The following is a 21502-nucleotide window of genomic DNA, read 5'->3' as shown; positions in this document are numbered from 1 at the left end:
TCAGCCAATGAATGTTAGGTGTCCACTGTGTGGCAGAGCTCCTTTTCTTACTGGGGGTCCAGAATAAAGGACTGAAGAGCTGAACTAAAGAGCAAGGGTTTTCTTTTTAGAGTGAAATCTACTGGGATGACTGGTCACAACTCAGCATATTCCGAGCCTCCAAATACAGCGGGTCCCAGATGGAGATTCTGGCAAGCCAGCTCTCGGGGCTGATGGACATGAAGATTTTCTACAGGGGGAAAACAACTGGTAAGGCAGCATCTCCTCCTTAATCCCTATCGAGTTGATCTCTAGAAAGGGGCTGGGTGTGGGCAATCTCTGCTCAGAGCAGGATCTGGCAGCCTGTATCTTTGTTGTCACGACAACATGCACATTATTTAATTTCTTGCTAATGACATCTTAATTTCTTTTCTAATGATACACAAACAGCTGGAAGACAGCGTGTTTTTGCCTGCCTGGAGTGTTGGTGCTTGGTGGGTAATTACACCCTCCTCCTGCCTTTGGCCCCTTACTGATTGGTGGTGTGGTTTCTGTTGCAGCTGGAGAGGCCCAGCATGTGCTTAATCTCCCGTTGGCACCCTTACAGGGAGGAACGCCGTGCTGGGTGCGCAGGCAGTTGCTGCTTCCTGACAGGAGTCCTGTCTTGTTCTCTGTTCACCCAGATGACCTATTGTTCATTGGGCACCTACCTCCCTTGTAATGTTAGGTGTAGTTATATGATGACTTAATTAATTTCTCCCCACCATGAAGCTCTGAACCCCAGGAAGAAGGAGATTGTCTCTTTTTTGCTTTTACCAGTGCCTAGCACTTAATCGGTGCTCAATTCATGGTTGGTGAAAGGAGAAGGGATGAAAAAGGAAGGGAAAAGTTGCCGGTGAGTGGAGCTGGCTTAAAGGTTGTTGGGTGAGGCTTCACTCAATTAAATAAAATAAAGAACTGCTCCAAGGCTTTGACCTGCTGGTCCTAGAGTCTGAGACTATTCAGTAGAAAGCCTTCTGTCTTACTTGACTGCCCTTTCTCTTTGTCAGTCTCCCAGCCATCCTATTGATTTGAGAGGAGAGAGATCAGGGTACTCCCAAGAAGAATAGTCCCTTTAAGAAGTGCCCTCTTTATTTCAGCAGGATTAAATAGCATCCTGGGTCAGCTGACTCTCCTTTATTGACAAACTGCTAGGTTTCCTGTTTTGAACTAGAATGTTGACATTGCTTTGTGGGTTTTGGCTGGCCCTGTGCTAAGAGAAAATTGACAAAGGGAAATAAGATGCTTGTAATAAGGGACACTCAACTAAGTTGGAGTCGGGAAGGCCTGTAGGAGGAGCTCTCATGCCCTATCATACATCCTCAATTACTCCAAACAGGAAAAGAGGTACAGAAAGGTGCTGATCAGGAGGAGGGAACATCTCCCTCCCCGCCCGCAAGAGTTCAGCCAATGAGAAGCCACCACACTGGGCCGATGAGAAGTCGCCACCACCCTGAGCTCTTGCTCCAATGGACTTTTGTTCTAAGTAGTCTGTCTCAACTCCTACTTTTCCTCTATAAAAGCAAGCCCATTCCTTTGTTTCTCTGGATTTGCCTATGGTCCGCCGTAGCATGCACATCCTGAATTGCAATTCTTTTGGCTGTTCTGGAATAAACTTGTTTTGATGGTAAAATAACTGGGGAATTTGCTTTTTCAGTTGACAATGTCATTGTTATCCTTTTGGGACCAATAAAGATAGCATGAGAACACCCTTAGAAAACTATAAAGTATCCTAGAAATGTAAGTCTGAATTACTGTTATGTCTTCACAGCTGACCTGTGAGGTGGGGAGGGCTGGTGTTATGATCCATGATTTATAAATTAACCAAAACCTCAGGTGTGAATTAGCTTTCCCACAGATTTTTTTGTTCCGGTTCTGCCACTAAATGGAGAAGTCACATTCTTTGTTAGAGGAGGCGCCTGTTTTAACGTAGGAAGAGATAAAGGAGCCGTGTGTCTCAGCTCCGATGGCTGAAACCTCAGGGCCTCTGATTGGAGGACACCCACCCCTACTGATCCGCTTGCTAGCCAGCTGAGTGAACTGACAGCGTTTCTCTGTTACCACCCAGTCCGGAAGAGCAGGTCTTTGTTTTGACAAGTGCTTGTAAGCGTGTGTGTGATGAGTACACAGCAGCTCCTGAAAAACCGTGTTCAGATGAACTGGTGATCGTTCGGCTCCCCACTCTCCAGTCTTGGCTGGTCACTTCCTCCCAGCTGACCTGCAGTCATACCCATGACCTGGGGAGTTACTCTGCTTCGTTTATTTTATTTTATTTTGTTTTTTGAGGAAGATCAGCCCTGAGCTAACATCCGTGCTAATCCTCCTCTTTTTGTTGAGGAAGACCGGCTCTGAGCTAACATCTATTGCCAATCCTCCTTTTTTTCCCCCAAAGCCCCAGTAGATAGTTGTGTGTCATAGTTGCACATCCTTCTAGTTGCTGTATGTGGGATGCAGCCTTAGCATGGCCGGAGAAGCTGTGCGTCAGTGCGCGCCTGGGATCCGAACCCGGGCCGCCAGTAGCAGAGCGCTCGCACTTAACCGCTCAGCCACGGGACCGGCCATAACTACACTTATTAATGGATTGCTGTGTCATAAGCACCACACTAATGTGTTTTGTGGACTTATGTAACCTCAGTTAGTCTTCCCAAAATCCATGTGTACTGTTAATATTCCTATCTAATAGAACATAAAAGTTAGGTTCAGTAATTTCTACATCACACATTTAGTAAGTGGTAAGAATTTGAACCTTGGCCTAGTTGACTTCAAAGCTTGACTTCAATAAAACCATCAGGCTCTGCTCCCTCTATCACCTGTTGTTGGAATAGCAGCTCTGGTATATGATAGTGATTTAGAAGTACTAGATTTTGATTGATTCTGGTTGATGATAAAAATTTTGTGCACTTAGAACATTTGTCAATTTGGGATATTTGGTTATAAACAGATGCAATTCCTGTCTTTATACCTGGCTGATTTTTGAGTAGTATTACTGGAATTTATTCTTCATAAAGAGTGTTTTTTCTTTAAATGACTTACTTTGCAAGGATACTGATGTATTCAGTTGATGCTGCAATGGGTTAAAATATTTTAGAGTTCTTGGAATTCTCCTTTAGAGCCTGCAGTAAGCACATGCTTTACATATCTATAATGAGGACAAATATTTATTATATGGGGTGGATTTGATTTTGATAGTTGTCAAGTGTATAGATAATTAAGCAACATAATAGCCTTTTTGGCTCCTAAATTCATTCTGGAGGAGTTTTCCAAAGAGGAGATCTGAAAATGTTCTGAATATGCCCAGTGAAGACATCATGGGGCTAAGTGTTTGATCTTCTAAGGGGACATCTTTGGAGATGATGGCTGTCATTTGTCCACTCTTCACATCGGGATGATGCTCTTCTTAATGCCTGCCTTGCCCACACAAGACTGTGGCATCCTGTATGAAGGATCTATGGCTATGTTCTGGTGGGACTCTGCTGAATTCTCCTTCCCTGCCAACACTGGGTCTTTCTGACATGGTGCTTCCATTTTCTGTACTGTGGCTCTATACCATTCAGCACATTCCTGCCTTGCTTACCTCTTGGGGTCAGTGACTTGGTCAGCTTGATTTGGGGTTTACCCCTGGATCCTGCCTCTCAGACTGCAATTTCATCCATCTCTGTTTAGATGAGCCTCCTGAAATTCTGCACCCCATTTTGGGTTCTGTACTTCTGGCTCTTGTTTGTTTGGGTAGGAACATTTACTCTGCATGTGAAAATGTTAGTCACATTATTTTACAGACACAACCCCTGTGAAAATATCATTCTGTAATTAAGTATTTTTCGAATATTCTATTATTTTTCAATTTCTTGGAACATTGAATGATATGTTATCTTTTGAATACAAAGAACATGTTCCAGATCCTTTTGGAGTTGTTTTTCATTAGTGGCAGCTTTGCATTCCCTCCTGTGTCCTATGGCATGTGTGTATTTGAGATAAAGGAACAGTCTCTGCCCACAGAATAATAGATCAGGCTGAACTGATTTTTGGTACTTCTGCTCTAGTCAGCTGGTTATTCTATGGTAATTTCAACCTTCAGGGTTGCTCGAGTTATTTGTGGAACGTTTTGAGTGTTTCATCATATGGATTTCCCCCTGTGGGTGTGTGTATTTTATCTATTTGATAACATCTTGTACTCTGGTCCTTAATATCCAAATAACCCTGTTGCCATATCATTGCAATTTTTATTTTTATAGGTAATGCCAGTTAAAAACTGATGAGGTGCCAACACATCCGAAGCTACTGTATGTATCATCACCCATGTCAATACTGGTTGTCATTAATGAGCCCCATTTTCCAACTGCAGGCCAAGATAGACATAGCTCAAATCTTGGCGGGATAGAAACGGATTCCTTGGATATGATTCTGGTGGGGTTCTCTGACCATGTGATGGCACAGCTGAAGAATCATCATGGGTTGAGTTTTATCAAAGTGTTTATTTCTCCCAGTTTGATGATGAATAGTCACAGGCAAAAGGAAAAACATACCTTTCATAGCTGATGTGGCTTTTATGTTGCTCGATAGTTGTATTGTATTTTCAGTTGTTACAAAATAGTTTATACATCCTCTCCCCTCCTTCCCAGAAAAGTGTGGGGGATAGGAAAACACCTTTCCATCATTGTTCATCCATAGAGGTTCTCTCTCAAGAAGACACTGAAGTGTTTTATAGACTCTATCTGGCACTCTCTTTGGAGAGCTGAGTCAGAGAGAAGATTGGAAATAGTGGGAAAGATCAGCATTAACTAGTCCTTCTGTGGATTTATTGCATGACAGACAGTGGCTAATGAGTCCTATGGCTGCTTACTCATTTAGCTCAGCAGCTGCGCTCTGGTGCAAGGGAATTGAGAAGGGGAGACCTGGATTTTTGTCTGGGCACTGTCATTACTCAGGTATATGTTCTAATTAAGGGCTTTTGGGTCATAAAAGGGTTTTGGGTCATAAGGAACAGAAACCCACTCAAGCTGACTCAAATAATAAATGCTATTAAAAGAATAAAAGGAGATAGTGAGGAACCCAGAGATAGGAAGTACAGGTGAGCCTTATGGAGACTGGAGCTGGGAATGGCAAAGCTATTGTCTGTCTGTCTCTTTCCACCCCTCCCACCCCTCACCCTTGTCCTGGGTCCCTGCGGGTGTTCTTTCTTTTCTCCATAAGTCTGCTTTAGGCTCCCAACTCTCTGCAGACTGACCTTATCTGCACACTCCAAGTTTGTTTCTGCACAGCTTCGACTTGCACAAGTTGTGGCTCGTCCTGCATCACCTTTGACACCCACACCATATGACTTTTCTTCCAGCTCCAACCCCTGGATGACTTAGTGGTGTCTCAATATCCCAATTTCAAATTCCCAGGAGGAACAGCTGTTCCAGGGCAGGCTAATCTCACCGAGGCCCCGTGTGGGTCGGGCCCTTGCTCAGAGCTCTGAGCAGAGGTGGTCGGCGCTGTAGGTGCCCCAGCGCTGGCCACTCACCTTTCTCTGTCTGAGCTCCATGTTGTTGTGTCTGTAAAGCGAGGAGGTTGCGTTGGGTCTCAGTCCTCCGTTCAGTGCCTCCTGTTTATTAACCTGGGTGCCGCCGCTCTTCTGTCTTCTCTCCAGGAAGCAATGCCTGTGTGCCCCGGCCATGCAGCCTGCTGTGCCTGCCCAAGGCCAACAACGGTAAAAGCTGCAGGTGTCCAGAGGGTGTGTCCAGCAGTGTCCTCCCATCCGGGGACCTGATGTGTGAGTGCCCTCGGGGCTATCAGCGGAGGAACAACACCTGTGTGAAAGAAGGTGCGACCCTTTTCTTTCCTGCCCGTCATCCTCCTTCCCTTCTTTCCTCTTCCTCTCTCCCAGTCTCTCTATTCCCTGGTGTTTTGGGGTTAGTGAAAATGCCCAAGGTGAAAATAAAATCCACTAGATACTTACAGCCTGGTTCAGGTCCTAAGGCTTGTGGTACTTAGTCCTCATCCAGAACAGGCTTAGCTGTTTATTTAAAAATCATAGCTGTGCTTTTTGGTTGAACGTCAGGTGATACAGGCTTTCCTCGGAGACCACCTTTCTTTTCTTCTTCTGCTTCTTCCTCTCCTCGTGCACCCACAGTGTCTCGGGTCTCCAGCCTCTCCTGCTTCCTGTAGGTTGAACCACCTTGACTTGGCAAAAGGACTGGTTTGACTACTTCATGGTTCACCTAGTCTCACCTAGAATTTTCCTCCCCCTCACCTCCCTGCCAGCCTGGAAGTGTCCTGAACTTTCAGACCAATGTTACAAAGGGCTTTGAGCCTTTACTTGCAAGCTGTGACCAAGTGGTGGTAGCAGCCTCATCCCACTCCTCCTTTGAATCCAAATACACAATTCTAAAATTTTTCCTCTGAAACCTGTTTAATCCTTCCTTCCTGTCGAATTTTTACGCTGAGCACTTCTGCAGCCGCCAGCCTCACAGTTCTGTCAGTGTGGCAAACCCCTGGAAGAGGGCCTTGCCACGAAGGGCCCAGCTGATGGCCCGAATGCCTGCTTTTCCTTATTCTGAAGATTGCATTTGCTTTGTAATCATAGCCTCCCTTCTCACAGCAGCCTCTCAGTCCAGGGCAGTGAAACACACAAAGTAGCCTTATGTTCTCTCTTCCTCAAGAAATACAAATGGAGAAAAGATGAACCTTCCTTTCTTAGACACAGGAGACTCTCTTTCAGGCTCTGGACGTCATCTTAAAGCTATTTGGAAAGAAACAGTTGACACTAAATTCCAAGAGGAGGGGAAGAGAGGCTTTTCTGTATTCCCCACTAGAATGCCTTTGGTTATCCGAACAGGAGGGCAGCCGTCATGTGTTCTTGACCAGTTTACTAAACAATGCATTTTTGCTGTGTGAGGAATTATAACTGCTTGCTTTAAAGAAGTCACGGGGTAGAAAAAACCCTCAGATTATGTCAAGAAAATCTTCGTAACCCACATGGTTGATAAATTGAATATATATGAATATATATATAACTATGCATATATATATGTATAGCTATAGATATATTGAATATGTATGTTTGAATGCTGTGTAGACAGAGTCTATGAAGGAGTTCCACGTGTAATTAGTATTGTATAACATTACTGTGTGGTATCTCTACCCACTAGACCCAGTTGGCATCCTCACTCTTCTTTTTCATCATTGTAACCACCTCTGACACTCCTCTAGCCTCCTTCTTCTCCTTTAATTTTAATTAAAAGAGGAAAGAAGGAGGCTTCTGTCGGATGCTTCCTGCCCTGCGTGCATGTGTGATTGGTATCCTCTTCGCCTTTATCATCTCAAGCGTGTTATTTGAGGAAGGGAAATGGAAACTCACGAGAGAAAGTCTTGTGGTCCAGCAGTAAGAGTAACGCTGGTTTCGTTTCCTCCCCTGATGCTAGAGAACACCTGTCTCCGGAACCAGTATCGCTGCAGCAACGGGAAGTGCATCAACAGCATTTGGTGGTGTGATTTTGACAACGACTGTGGAGACATGAGTGATGAGAGAAACTGCCGTGAGTCCTCCAGCTTGGCCAAGTTTTCAGGATGTTAAGCATTTGCCGTTACTGAGAAGGCTGGTCAGCTCCTCCTGGGTGGGGCCTACAGTCTAGCCTGCTGGTTGGTGGCCCCTTGTGATCGGTGATGCCTACTTAAGCAGATGGGACTTGGAGAGAAGAGAGAACGCATTTCCATACCCAATTAGATATGTATTGTTATTTAATAACAAATGCGCATAAGTAGTTTAACTACTCATTACAACAGATTCACAAATAAGCATCATATGGCTGAAACTGAGCTGATTTGGGGGTCAGGTGATCTGGGCTCTAATTGTGGCCCTACCACTGTGATAAAGCTGGTGACCTGGGGCAGGTGACTAGGTGATAGTCCTTGATTTGTAAATTCAATGTTTAGCCTTTTCAGAGGTGCAAAACAGGTTTTACCTTGTATGTCACTCCTCTCAGTGATGTCGGCTGCCTGCCAGGCTCAAGAGAGATTGTTCTAATTGATTGGTGATGCTTAGTTTGGCCTGGAATGTGGGGACGTTGGTTTGTGTGCATGTAAATGTCATGTTTAGACTGTATAATTTCTAAGGTCCAGCTACTAAAGCATATGATTCTGTTTAGCAGGGTTTAAAGACAAATAACTATAATGGATCATTTATTTACCACAAATTTAGCTATCTTTTCTTCATTTAATTTTTTAATAGCTTTGACTTCATCTTCTGAGGAGGAGCTTTGCCCTCTGTTCATACATTCATTCAAGTATTTATTGAGAATTCTTTGTTCCAGGCTTTTTGCTGGGCCTCGGGACATATTGGTGATCAAGGTGGACACAGAGTTTACAGGCTGGAGGGAGAGTCAGGAAATTAAACAGCCAGTTACGTTAGAGCGATGAGAGCTCTGATGGGGAAGCACTGTAAGCATGCAGGAAGGGTACCCAATTCAGACTTGGGTGGGTGCTTTTGAAGAGCCCTGGAGGATGAGTAGAGGTGAACCAAGCAGAAGTGAAGGGTGGAAAATTCTTGGCCAGCAAACAGCACGTATGAAAGCCCAGAGCTGAGAGTGTTGCATGGTCAGGAAAGGGGTTTGGGTTTCTGTGAACTTGAGTGGGAGCAGTGGGGCAGTGGCGGGGTTGGACTGGTGCGTGGGCCCCAGAGCAGCAAGGGCCTTTGGACTTTATCACAAGAGCAATTGGCAACCATTGAAATGAAATGATAAGATTTTGCTTTGGAACGATTAGCTGTGGACAGAATGAATTGAGTGGGAGAAAGACCAGAGCAGGGAGACCAGAAACCAATCTGAAAGCTTCTCTTTCAGATATTTTACCTTTGGAAATCCACAAGCCCATTTGTCATTTTGTGCTGTAAGAAGAGATTAATGGGTGGCTCCTGGCTCCGTATACTCATCTGGCCTCTGGCGGATGTATTTAGCCAACTGTCTGTAGAGCCTGTGCCAGGTTCCCATGCCACTCCACCCAGAAAGCAACTTGAGAAGCAATCAACTCATTAAACTCGTCTGGGCCCTGCAATACTAGGTACTGCCGTTTCTGGCTGATAGGAGGTTATTTACCAAAGCTTTCCTAATCGTTTTTCCTTGGCTTCAGTGGATGCCCCTCACACCGAAGGAGAAGAGCTTGCCGAATGGCAGGTTTGGGAGAGCACTGGCTTCTCTGTGTTTTTCTTTTCTGCAAAAAAAGACACTGATGAAACCTTCTCTGTCTACCAGAGTCTCAGGAAGGTGTGATATTTGTGGGCGAATAGCCAAAGCTCCTTAAAAACATTAATAAATATTAACAGCATTGGAGCAGATTCTGGAAAGGAGTTCATTACATAACAGGGTGGGAGAGGAGATGCTTCTTAGAATTAACATGTTGAAAGGAAATTGTCCAGACATGATTAGGCAGAGTGGAAGCAGAGGGATAGAAATAGATGACCTCGTGTCCAATAGCTAGGGATTCCTTCCTGGGCTTTGGTTTCTACTCCAGGAACAAGCTAGGATCTGATGTTAGCCCAGTGTTATGAGAGAAAGACCTCCCTCCATCTTCAGAGAGTGCTGCCTTCCCCCCAGCCCCTGAGCTCTGCTGCCGACCTCAGAGCTTTCCACACAGAGTTTAAGCTTCTCCTCTGGGTGAATTACACAGCTGGCTCTGACCTCGTCCTGGTTTGGTGTAAATGTCAACTGGGATTGACCTGAGACTTGCTTTCTGCTTCACTTTCTGGCAATTCCACTTGGCTCAGGTCCCGACTGGTCAGATGTGGCAGAGGTGAGGAGATGGGGGAGGCAAGTGCTAAAATGCGGAGCCTGGGACACAAGAGAATGGTGCTTATCTGTGCCTTCCTGAGTGTTTCTGTTATCACGGAGGAGAAGAGCAGTGCTTATCATGATGGAAAGGCTGCAGGAGAGGGCCAGGCCATGACTAGGCACTACTGTCTGCAAAGTTAAATGAGGCATCCCGTCAGCTGCCAGGGAAGAGGAGTGATGACAAAGGGAGACGCGGGCGGATGTTGTCAGCAGATCTCCCTCCCTCTTAAACAGACTCCCTCGCGGGGTAGTTTGTCAGGCGCTCAGGTTTTGACGTGAATCCCTGCAGTCTTGTCATTTTTGCATTCATCCCCTGCCTCCCACCACGAGCTCAATTACAGAGAAGAAATGGAGCCTCAAATAAGAGCTGCGGGGATGTCTCACCGCAAGGTTGCCGTTGGCTTTTCACTTCATGGCACACTCCCCGCCGCCCTCCATTCCAGGATTCTGTTCTGTCACATCACACCTTATGTATCAGCTGCTCCCGAGAGCCGCCTTCCTTCCCAGAGCCTTTCCTGGAGGGTCTTTGCTGGGTTCTAGGAATTGTGCTTAAGCTCAGATAATTTCCAGTTAGAACAGGGAGAAAAATCTAATTCTGTACTCATTCTGATGCCGAAGGGCATGAAGAATTTCAAGGAAAAGAAGTGACATTTATTTAGAGCCCATTATATTTACTTCCTATTTAATGGGTTCTGGTCCCAAACTTATTTTCTTATTTACTTTCACAATAATGCCGTGGGGTAGGTATTATGTCCGTTTTAAAGTAGAGGGAACGGAGGCATAGAATAGCAGATAAGTAAGTTGTAGATGGTAGCATTGAGATCCATATCTAGTCTTTCTGACGGTCATCACAAGTGCTTGGCCTCATTACCTTGTTCTCCTTTTACTGTGGAGGAAACAGGCTCAGGGAGGTTAAAATTAATTGCTCGAGGAGGAGGCAGAGCCAGGATTTGAGACCCAGTCTTGACTGACTGCAGGGCCCGTGTTCCTGCTGTAGAATTCTACCTTCACGCTACCTCTGTCATTTTTATGATGAAGTGCCAGCTTCCTGTATGAAATAGCGCTTCCTAATGGTAGTTTTCTAGATAAAGATGTTTCTGCCACTTATTTAGGAGACACCTTCATGTCTGAGGGATCTCAGGAGATAATCTGTGCCATCATTCTTTCTCAGCCAGATGACAGTTTCTCACTTTTCCCAGCCCTTTTCCAATCTGGACGCTGTCCATGGAGAGAGAGGCCCTTATCTCCCGTGGTTGTAAATTTCAGGTTCTTATGCAATTCGTTTTTTCCGTAAGCCTAGGTTTTCTGTTTCTGTTGCTACAGTTAAAATCTGCCTTCTTCTGTTTTTCAATTGGCTTTCCAGTGGGATGTTTGTGTTGGGAGGAATGAATTGTACCTAACAATTACGTCGTCTCTCTTCCCCGTTTTAGCAACTACCATTTGTGATCTGGACACCCAGTTCCGTTGTCAGGAGTCTGGGTCCTGTATCCCACTCTCCTATAAATGTGACCTTGAGGATGACTGTGGAGACAACAGCGATGAAAGTCACTGTGGTAAGGGGACACGATGTCCAGGAACCCCATTCCAGAGGGGGCAGCACCCTTGCTTACCGCGCTGTGCTAGTGGACAGGGTGGCTCGGAAATAGAGGATTTGTGAAAGCCATTTCGAGATGTATGATATCCAGCTGTATGACCACCTCTATCTACGTGGTAGGATTGGTTCATTCATGAAGCAGCGGACCCTGCTTTATCTTGCAGAGATGCTATAAGCATGAATGTGATAGTAAGGAAGATTTCTAAATGAATTTAGGCAGTTATTAACAGCTATACAGACTTGGCCCACACCTCTGGGTGGCTGAGATCAGCCTCCTGAAGACGCAGATCTATACCTCTGTGAACTGTTTGAGCATCTGTTTTCTCAATGGAAATGTTTATATTTAGAAAAATAGTGTGTTGGAATTGCAAGGAGTGACAGGGATTCTTTAGTTGAATCCTTTTAATTTCCAGATTAAATGACTGAGGTCCATTGAGGTCGGGGGGCTTATTCAAGGGGACACAACTAGTTTGTGTCAGAATGGGGAACTGGAACCTGTGTTTCCCATGCCCTTTCTGTTGCACAGTCCTGTCCTGTGAGTTTCAGGAGGCCTGTCTTAGTTCCTGGGCTCTGGTACCAAGCTCAGAGTTGCTGACCATCAGGGGAGGAAATATTATGCAATACACACAGTCCACCAGACTGCAGGAATCATAGGTGTGAAAGGGAAGTGAGAATGGAGGCCAGACGCTGACCCAGACGTTGTGATGAGGTGCTGTGGCCCTGCGGGCTCTCTCTGCCTGTCCCCGGGGGCGTGCATATGCTTGTGGACAGGGCCTACTGTATCAAGAGCGCAGTTTGACTCACGGGGACTGAAATAAGGGGAGCGGGGCAATGCTGCTAGCCTGGCTCTCAGAGGAATTTTTTGGGAAGTTTCATAATTTTCCTTCATCTTTGTGAAAATGTGAAGTTCTGGAAAAGTCCTTGAGATTTACAACTGTTTTCCCTTCCTTCCTCCCATTTCCTCCTCAGCACTCTCTGAGGGTTCAAGTGCTCAGCTAGGTTTGCTCTAGTAGGAAGGAAACTCTACTGTTTTGGGTGTCATGCGCTTGCCCGCTGGGCACACGCTTGACCATTAGACAGTGTCAGTCCCCTCAGATTCTCCGTCCGTGACCCGCTCACACTAGTGTGTCCTGACTCCATCCCAGGGTCTCTGTTAGTCCCTTCCTCAGGCCCAGGCCTCTTCATAAGTCTCCAGACTGTTTCTTCAATCCCTGAATTACCAACTTCACCATCAACCTGTCTTGAGTGAGGCAACCAAGCCAGGCACCCTGGGCCCCAGACTTGGCTACTCTTATTTTTGTAGAATCTTTAAAATTCCATCTGAAAGTTCTGCTATAATGATATCTGCAGGGCCTACAAAAGGTGTTGCCAGTGTAGCCTCAAGTTGTGGTCAGGCTTCACTGGTTCTTTTGCCTCAGGCCCCGACCCTTCTAGAGACAACCCACCAGCCGACATCCCTGGAGCTCCGCACACAGAAAGTCCTGATCTTGTGTCTCCTGTATTCTGGAAGCTCCGCACTGATCTCGCTTTCCTGGAGCTGAGCATCTCATATTGATCAGCATACTTGGAGTTCTCATTACTCCTTTTCTGAAACCACAGGCTCTGTCTCTAGAAGTCTTCTGTTTCTTGAAAATTCTACTTTCTGGGCAACTAGAGCATTGCTTCCCAAACTTTTTTCCATCATAGCAAACATAGAGAATGATAGTATTTGTAAAGTACACTGAGGTAAAAGGACAAGGCCGCTCTTGCCTGGAGGCAACCAGTGGCAGGAGCCTGAGGGTGTCAGTATCTCAGCACTCCTGCACCCCATTTACAGCATACTGGAAACCATCCTCGATGACCTCACATCCCTGGTTAAAATCTCTTCATCCATGCTCTTTCTGGGTAATCAGTGATATTTGGTGTATCTCTAACCCTTAGGAGCTTAGACACCAGAGTCAGAATTCTGAGCAAGTTTTTGTCTTTACATCTCTGTGTTTGTGGTCTCTCCTGCAGAAATGCACCAGTGCCGGAGCGACGAATACAATTGCAGCTCTGGCATGTGCATCCGTTCCTCCTGGGTTTGTGATGGGGACAACGACTGCAGGGACTGGTCTGATGAAGCCAACTGTACTGGTCAGTATTTCCTGGACTCCCTTAAGAGCACTCATCATTCATGTGCTGGTTAGCATTACAGCCCTACGTGATCGTGGAATCTGGCTTTAGGAAATGGACCTTAGAAATCAACTTGTTCAGTGTTTCTCAAAGAGCTGGACTGTGATAAGCTTGTGCTGAAATGTACATCAACATCCCACTTCCTTCATCGAGAAAGTCTTACTATGAGAAAATGTTAACTGAACTAAACAATGTCCTGAGTGATGCAGTTGATTCACATTCTGGCTCAAGCTTCTTATTTCTTCAGGACCAGTAATAAACGGTTTGCAGACTGGCCCCTGGTCTGGGGACCATACGCTGAGTAGCACTGAACTAGCTCATATTCTCAAATGGAGCATCAGGGGCTTCCCCAAACAGTGAAACCTTAAACTGTGCTTTCACCTGTTTGGTGTAAGATTTTATTAGAAATAAAATTGGAAACAACATGAGGATACAAGGAAGGCTAGATGGTGTAGAGGTAAGGTTCTAATTCTTCTGTTGGGTGATAGCTTCACTCATGTTCATTACACTTTTTTATGAATGAATGAATGAATGAGCGCCATATACGTTATGGTGCAGTAGGGGAGGGCAAGGACTTGGGGAAGGTGTGGCAGAATAAAAACAAATTCCACTACCTGATGAGTAAATTTTCTCCGCAACCTCCTCTGGAAATTGTCCTTTCGTTCTTCCTTATACCCCTCCAGTGATGGAGATAAAGGTGTTTCGTTTAACTATTTATAGTGAGGGCAGATCTGCTTTTACACCATGATTAATTCAGGCTTCCTTTTGCAATTCATCATTAATGAATCAACTTCTCAGTCCTCTGGTGTGGATCATTACTCTTATGATTAGTAGAGTGACTTTGAAATCCATGTCTTAATCTCCCTTGCCCACACAGTACCTACACTGCCTAGCATCTGGGAACTCAAAGCATGCCTACTAATTTGTAAAAGCAAATAAAAAGAAGGTAGATCTATTATCATCTCCCAAACTTAAATATAAATAACTGTGTTAATGCTTTCCTTTAGATTTGGTTCCCGAAGGGCAGAAATGACCACGTACTCCTTTGTACCCCCCAGTGCCCACACCCGGTAGAGTACATGCTCAGAGAACCTTTGTTGATTAGGTCATTTACACAACTGCTTCTCTCCATTCATTTTAGTTAGAGGGGCCCTTATGTGGCTTTAAGGAGTAAATGGATCTCCTCAAATGCCATATACGCCACACAGGATGATCTGTGATGGTACCAAATTCCGTCCCCATGTAAACTTCTCCCACATCCTTTCTGGTGCAGTCTCAGTGTCTGCACATCTGCTGGAAGGATTGCAGGAAAATGCTTCTCTCCATATACAAGCGTGGTCTGCAGAAGGAGGACAAACCCAGGTCCATGAAGGAACTGCTGTCAGCCTGGGAAATACATGAATGCCGTTTGGAAGCTTTGGGTTTGGGAGGGTAATTGGTTAATAAATTAGAGGGATGTACTTCTGCATTTCAGTTGGTAAATTGCAGGATGATTGAACATCTTATTAGCACAACCACATTAGTCAAACTTGTGTTTCAGCAGCATGTGCCCATCCTCCAAAATGAATTAACAGCTTCATTTCTGTGGGTGGGCTTGTCATAGTCGCCTGATTTTATCTCTGGTTTTCTCTGGCAGGGCTAACTGGGGAAAATGTAGTGTTTGCACCCCTTGCAGCCTGGTTCCAATGGCTGTTTTTCCAAACCTGTTAAAAATGATTCTCCTTCTCCATCATCTCAAAATAGTCCGAGGTCAGATGTGAACTCGTTAAGATGTGTGGCATGTCACTTCATTTCCTGACCTAATAAATTAAGTCGTGTGCAAAGCCAAAGAAAATAGGTCAGACCAGCTGATTTCCCATTGGCCTCAGCTGGCATGCGTGGTCTGTGCTGGGCGTTTTCTTTGCCCTTTTCCTCCCCACTTTTTGCTTTCTGTGGGGTTGAATTTTTCTTAATTCCCTTCTCTTCACTCCCCTGCATTGATTTTGAACTTAAACATTTGATTTCTGTTCTTTTAGCTGTTACCCTTTGACATCTTATGTGTATTCTCAAGATCTTTCCTCTCTCCTCGACCTGCGAGGACTTGATAGTGCTGTGATTCCAGTCTCTGTCCATGGTTCCAGTACTAACATGCTTAGTAAATACTTAGTATTTTAAAACACGAAATACTTAGTATTTTAGTTTTACATTTTAAAAATCCTAAAATTATTCATTGTTATTATTTTTTAGTAACCAAATTTATATATAGTTACCTACCTGTTTACCAGTTACTTTTGCTGCTTGTATCTGATGCTTCCTTTCAATGTACATCCTTCAGTATTTCTTGCAGCAGGAATCTGAGTGGTAAACTCTTTCAAGGTTTTTTTTATGTAAACATGTCTTTATTTTACTGGAAATCCTTAATTCTGATGGATCTGAGGTTTCTCATTTATTACAAAGTACTGGACTAGTAAATTTCCAGAAGTCTTTTGAAGGAATTACTCCATTTCCTTCTGGCCTCTTTTGTGTTGATTTGAATTTTCCTGTCAGATTATCTGTTTGAAAAACAATCAGACATTCTTTTCTCTCTAGTTATCTTTAGATTTTCTTTGTTTTTTTTTTTTTTTGTTGTTGTTGTTGTTGTTGTTATGCAGTTTTACCTCCCTAGGTATGGAATTATTTTTATTTATCCCTGCTTGAGACTTATTTTCTTTCTAAAATCTGAGGATTTAATGTTTTTCATCAATTCTGAGGAATTACAGCCACTATCTTTTCAGCTTTGTCTATTAGCTACTTTCTCTGGTCTTGTCTTCAGCAATTACTATCACCCATTTATTGGACTGTCTCATTCTGTTATTCATGCCTTTAATTTTATTTTTTGTGCTGAGGAAGATTTGCCCTGAGCTAACAGCTGTGTCTTCCTCTATTTTGTATGTGGGTCGCTGCCACAGCATGGCTGATGAGCGGTGTAGGTCTGTGCCTGGGATCTGCATCCATGAACCCGGGCCACCGAAGCTTGGTACTCTGAACTTAACTACTATGCCGTGGGGCCGGCCCCCTCATGCCTGCTTTTTTATATTTTCTGTCTCTTTATGACTCAGTGCTGCAATCTGAGTTACTTTCTCAGATTTCTCTTCCAGTTCAACAATTCTCTTTTCAGCTGAATCTAATCTGCTGTTTTTTTTTAAAAAGATTTTATTTATTTATTTATTTTCCCCCCCAAAGCCCCAGTAGATAGCTGTATGTCATAGCTGCACATCCTTCTAGTTGCTGTATGTGGGATGCGGCCTCAGCATGGCCGGAGAAGCGGTGCGTTGGTGCGCGCCCGGGATCTGAACCCAGGCCGCCAGCAGCGGAGTGCGCGCACTTAACCGCCAAGCCACGGGACCGGCCCTCCACTGAACTATTTTTATTTCCATGTCTATATTTTTTATATCTAGGATTTCTACTTGGTTCTTTTTCAAATCTGCCTTTTATTTTTCAATGCCCTTTCTTTATGTTATTTTTTGTGTCATTAATCATTGAAGTTGGGTTGATATTAGCATTTCTTTTCCTTCATGCACTTCCTAATAGTCCAGTACTTTGTAATAAATGAGGCAGTGCTTTCCTCGTCATAGTAGTTAATTCATCTCTTCTGCCCCACTTTTATTTGGTTAAGGCTTTTTATCAGATGTTGCAGAGGGTCTTGCTGAATCAGGAAAGGTCTGTCCAAGTTGTAGGATAATGGCCTCTATTAGAAACCCTGGTATTCTATTTTCATGATCATTTACTCCATTAGCTTTTCCATTTTTACAGTCACAATGAATTCCCTCACGCAAAGGATTCTTCTTTTTTTTCCTCAAATTCTTTGGTCTGTATTAAAGTCAATCTCTTCCATTCTCTTAAATAAAAAGATTATTAATTGAACATGTATTATTTACCAAACACTCAATGTCAGAGAAGCTAGTAAGTTACTCAGAAGACTGAATTCAGAAAAAGAGAATGTGTTCAGCATCCAGTCATGCCTGGCCACTTGAATGAAATTGTGCCAACTGGTTAGTCTTTCTGAGCTCAGCTTCTGTGATGGAATCTGGAGATCTCAGACATGCCTCCCAGAATCATCATTTGAAAACTCCACTGGCACTCTGAGATTGTTTTCAATTAAAAGTGAAATGCATAGGCTGAATAATAACAAGCAGATCAGTAAATATGGCAATGAGTTCAGGCACTTTTATGAAAGTGAGCAAGGCTTTGGTGAGGAATTTCTTTAAGGGCTGTCAAATTGTAAAACCAATAGATCAAAAGTATTCCAGGCAGTGATTGTTAATGGGACAAAACTCATGCAACATGCACGATACACTTATTCCTCTTATCAGCGATACGTATATTTAAAAAAGATATTTAATGGATTCTGAGTGCCAAACGTTGTAAAATATTGAAACTTCCTGTAGACTTCCTGTAGACTTGCTACCAGATAGAGCCTTGGTCTTCAGAGAGATAAGAAAACAACAGATAATGGACCACCATTTTTTTAAAAATAGTTTGAAAAATTAAGTTTTTTGTATTTTGGACTATTGCAAAAAATACCCTCAAATTCAGGAGAAATTCTAGAGGGCATTGGAAACCAATATTCCCAAGTCTTGAGTAGCTTATTGCCAACCATCTTGATTGCATAAGTCACTATAGTTTGCACTCAACAACCCAGTTCTGTTTGTTTTGCCTCTTTCTGTTGTGAAGACATCCTGTCCACACAGTTAAGCTAACAGAGAAACCGTCTATCTCAGTGATATTATTTTATGCTGATTGTAAACAAGGCCAATCCTGGCTTTCATTCAGCGATCAACAGACACAAACAGCTTTCTGTTTCAGCGGAGGAAGAGGAAATCTGATAGAGAAGGTAGTTAAAGTAGCGTTGGTTGGGTTTGAGGCAGATATTATGCATTTGAGCTAGTCTTTGACTGAGGTTTCGAGACGTTTCTAAATGACTTCCAGGTGGCTTCAGCCCATGTATGCAAATGAGGCTATTCATTTGAAACAGTGACTGTTTCAGTGACCTCTTTTTTTCTTTTCATGATTATAGTGGCTGCCACGTATTGTTGGCTGGTAGATGTCGTTCTTGATTGTCCAGAAAGTTAGACAATTCTAGATTCTGGGGCCTGCTTTCTTTGCGATTTTGGATAAATCTTTTATGCTCTTTGGAGCTGAGGTTTTCCGCATTTGAAGGTGGGTAGTTTATTTAGAATTATAAAATCATGGCCTTTTAGAGCTTACAAGGGTCCTTAGGTATCAACATCAACATAGATGAAATTGATGCCCCCAGACAGAGGCTGGACCAGGTCTAGAACTCCGTCTCCTGAGCACACACCACTTCTTATCCTGCAGAATCTGGATGAGTGAGAAGATGTATGTGAGAAGGTAAAATAGCAAGTAGAGTAGAAAAAGCACAGGGTTTGAACTTGGACAGCCCTGGTGCTATGACTTAATTATCTTTGTGAATGTGGGCAAGTTTCTTGATCTCTCAGAGCCTGTTTCTCATCTGTAAAGGGGGAATAATCTGTATCTCATAGGTTGTGAAAAGTGAATGATTTTTTAACGCGTCCATCTGTGCTTGTGTAACATTCATACTCAAGTCATTGCCCATTCAGGACGCTGCCCTCCACCATAAGGGCAGCCCCGGGTGCCTAGCTCCTGGCCAAGGAGAAACTCAGACCCTCCAGTTCATATCTTATTACCTGGTATGATGCTTCTTTTCAGTCAGCTCCTCCATGATTGATGGGGGGAGTGGAGATGAGGGAGGCATTGACAGTTTCTCTTCTCTTTTGCTCGCAGCCATCTATCACACCTGTGAGGCCTCCAACTTCCAGTGTCACAATGGGCACTGCATCCCCCAGCGGTGGGCTTGTGATGGTGACATGGATTGCCAAGATGGTTCTGATGAGGATCCAGTCAACTGTGGTAAATGCAAATGCTTTGGCCCTCTCCAGAGCTTCTCCAGTATCTGCTGTTCAGGAAAAGGGGCAGCAGATGGGCCAGGAAGTGAAATGCTGTTCTGCTGGGCCCATTTACCCAATCTGACAACTAAACAAGCCCACCCACTTTCTCTGGGGCATTGCCATAGGATATATAGGGATGTGTTATGTAGTCTGAATTCTCAGGCAGACAGCTTGCCTCACTGATTTTTTATAACAACGTTGAAGAAAAGAAATAGAAACCAACTAGCCCACCCAGAGTGCTGAACACAGTCACATTACCAGTGTCCTGCCAGAAATTAGCCAACAGTTCCTGTATAAATAGCATACTTTATGACTAAGAGTTATGGCCCTTTGGGAAAATGGCTCACCACCCCCAGGTAGAACTTTTTCAGTATAATTGATGTAAAGAAGAATTCTGAGATAGTCAATCACCTTCACAATAGAAATTAACCACAAAATAGCTGCCACACAAATACAATATATAAAATGCTTTTTTATACTAAATATTTTTAAGCTTCTCTATCCTTATCCTTTTTTGCCACATGTCTGTAGGAAAAGCTCCCTGTGTTTCTCCTCTACTGTCAATGCTCTACTTACAGAATACTTGACTTCTGACACTTCTTGGCCACCAAATGTGTATTTTCCACACGAAGCAGCTCTCCGACACCAGTTGGGTGTCCTACAATTTAATTCTGTCCTGACATTATCTTCCTCGAGGTAGCATCGGATCCCACAGGTTAAATGCTCAGTCCCACAAGACTGCCCTCCACTTCAGATGCCAGTTACATGTCCCCAGTTGTCACCTGCAATTCTGACTGACTGGCTATAAATCCGGGTTCCCACAGCCCCCTCCTTGGGTTTGATAATTTGCTAGAATGCCTCACAGAACTCAGGGAAACACTTACATTTCCTGGTTTATGGTAAAAGGATGTGATAAAGGATAAAGATGCACATCCAGATGGAAAATGCGTAGGGCAAGGTATGGGAAGTGGGGTGCAGCTTCCATGCTGTCTCCAGCGTGTCACCCTCCCAGCCCCTGCGTGTGTTCACCAACCCGGAAGCTCTCTGAACCCCTTGTACTTTTAGGATTTTTATGGAGGCTTCATCACATAGGCATGATTGACCGTTAACTCAGGCTCCATCCCTCTCTCCTTCCTGGAGGGGTTGGGTGGAAGGTTCCAAGCCTTTAATCATGGCATGATTTTTCTGGTGACCAGCCTCCATCCTACAGCTCTTCAGGAGCCCACCAAGAGTCACCTCGTTAGAACAAGACACTCCTGTCACCTAGGGAATTACAAGTGTTTTAGGATCCCTATGTCTGTAACCAGGGGCAGAGACCAGTATATATTTTCTATTATTTCACACCATACATTCCAAATTTTCCTGGGGTTGCAGTCATTGTCTACATGTTGTTATATATTCTACTCCTTTCATGTCACAATGTTAAACAAAGATGTTTCCATATATCTGTATTTTTCTGTTGTTAGCATTTTTGTCACTTTATATTACCATAACTTACTTAGTCACTCCCTGTTTGACTGAGATTTCGAGATGTTTCTAAATGACTTCCGGGTGGCCTCAGCCCATGTATGCAAAAGGGTATGATATTTGGGCATTTGAGTGTTTTTAGTTTTACACTGTTATGCATAGTAAGACTATTCATGTCCTTAGAAATGAAGGCTTAGTTTTTCTTTGAGATACTTCCCAGGATATGTTCCTCAGTATGGAATTGCTGGGTCGAAGGTTCCGATCGATTTTAATGATTCTCGTTAAGCATTTCCAGATTTCATTTCCAAGTGATTATACCAAAAGCAGATCCATCAGTAATATATTGTATGTTTCCCCAAGTCTCCCTTGATATTACATTTTATCTTTTTAGTTGTTTTCACTAATTTAATGAGTTTGAGTTTGTCTCATGTAATTTTAATTTTATACTATTTAAAAAACTTTGTATGCTTAGTGACATTAAATATTTCCCCAACTCATGGTGCTCATTTACTGTTTCT

General features: G+C 43.8%; 1 protein-coding gene across 2 annotated transcripts in view; it reads left to right on the top strand.

Annotated features, from left to right (window-relative positions):
* The window catches only part of SORL1 (sortilin related receptor 1), a 160399-nt gene that overhangs the window by 95698 nt on the left and 43199 nt on the right, over positions 1 to 21502 (top strand). For both annotated transcript variants that reach the window (XM_058544989.1, XM_058544988.1), the window contains exons 21-26: positions 111 to 249; positions 5648 to 5821; positions 7422 to 7535; positions 11252 to 11374; positions 13411 to 13530; positions 19354 to 19479. In XM_058544989.1, the coding sequence (XP_058400972.1) occupies positions 111 to 249; positions 5648 to 5821; positions 7422 to 7535; positions 11252 to 11374; positions 13411 to 13530; positions 19354 to 19479 (796 nt within the window). The remainder of the gene's footprint in view (positions 1 to 110; positions 250 to 5647; positions 5822 to 7421; positions 7536 to 11251; positions 11375 to 13410; positions 13531 to 19353; positions 19480 to 21502) is intronic.

The sequence above is a fragment of the Diceros bicornis genome, chromosome 7 (genome assembly GCF_020826845.1).
Source record: "Diceros bicornis minor isolate mBicDic1 chromosome 7, mDicBic1.mat.cur, whole genome shotgun sequence".
NCBI classification, from domain to species: Eukaryota; Metazoa; Chordata; class Mammalia; order Perissodactyla; family Rhinocerotidae; genus Diceros; species Diceros bicornis.
Note: the sequence above shows the minus strand (reverse complement) of the source record. Positions and strands in the feature narration are given on the sequence as shown.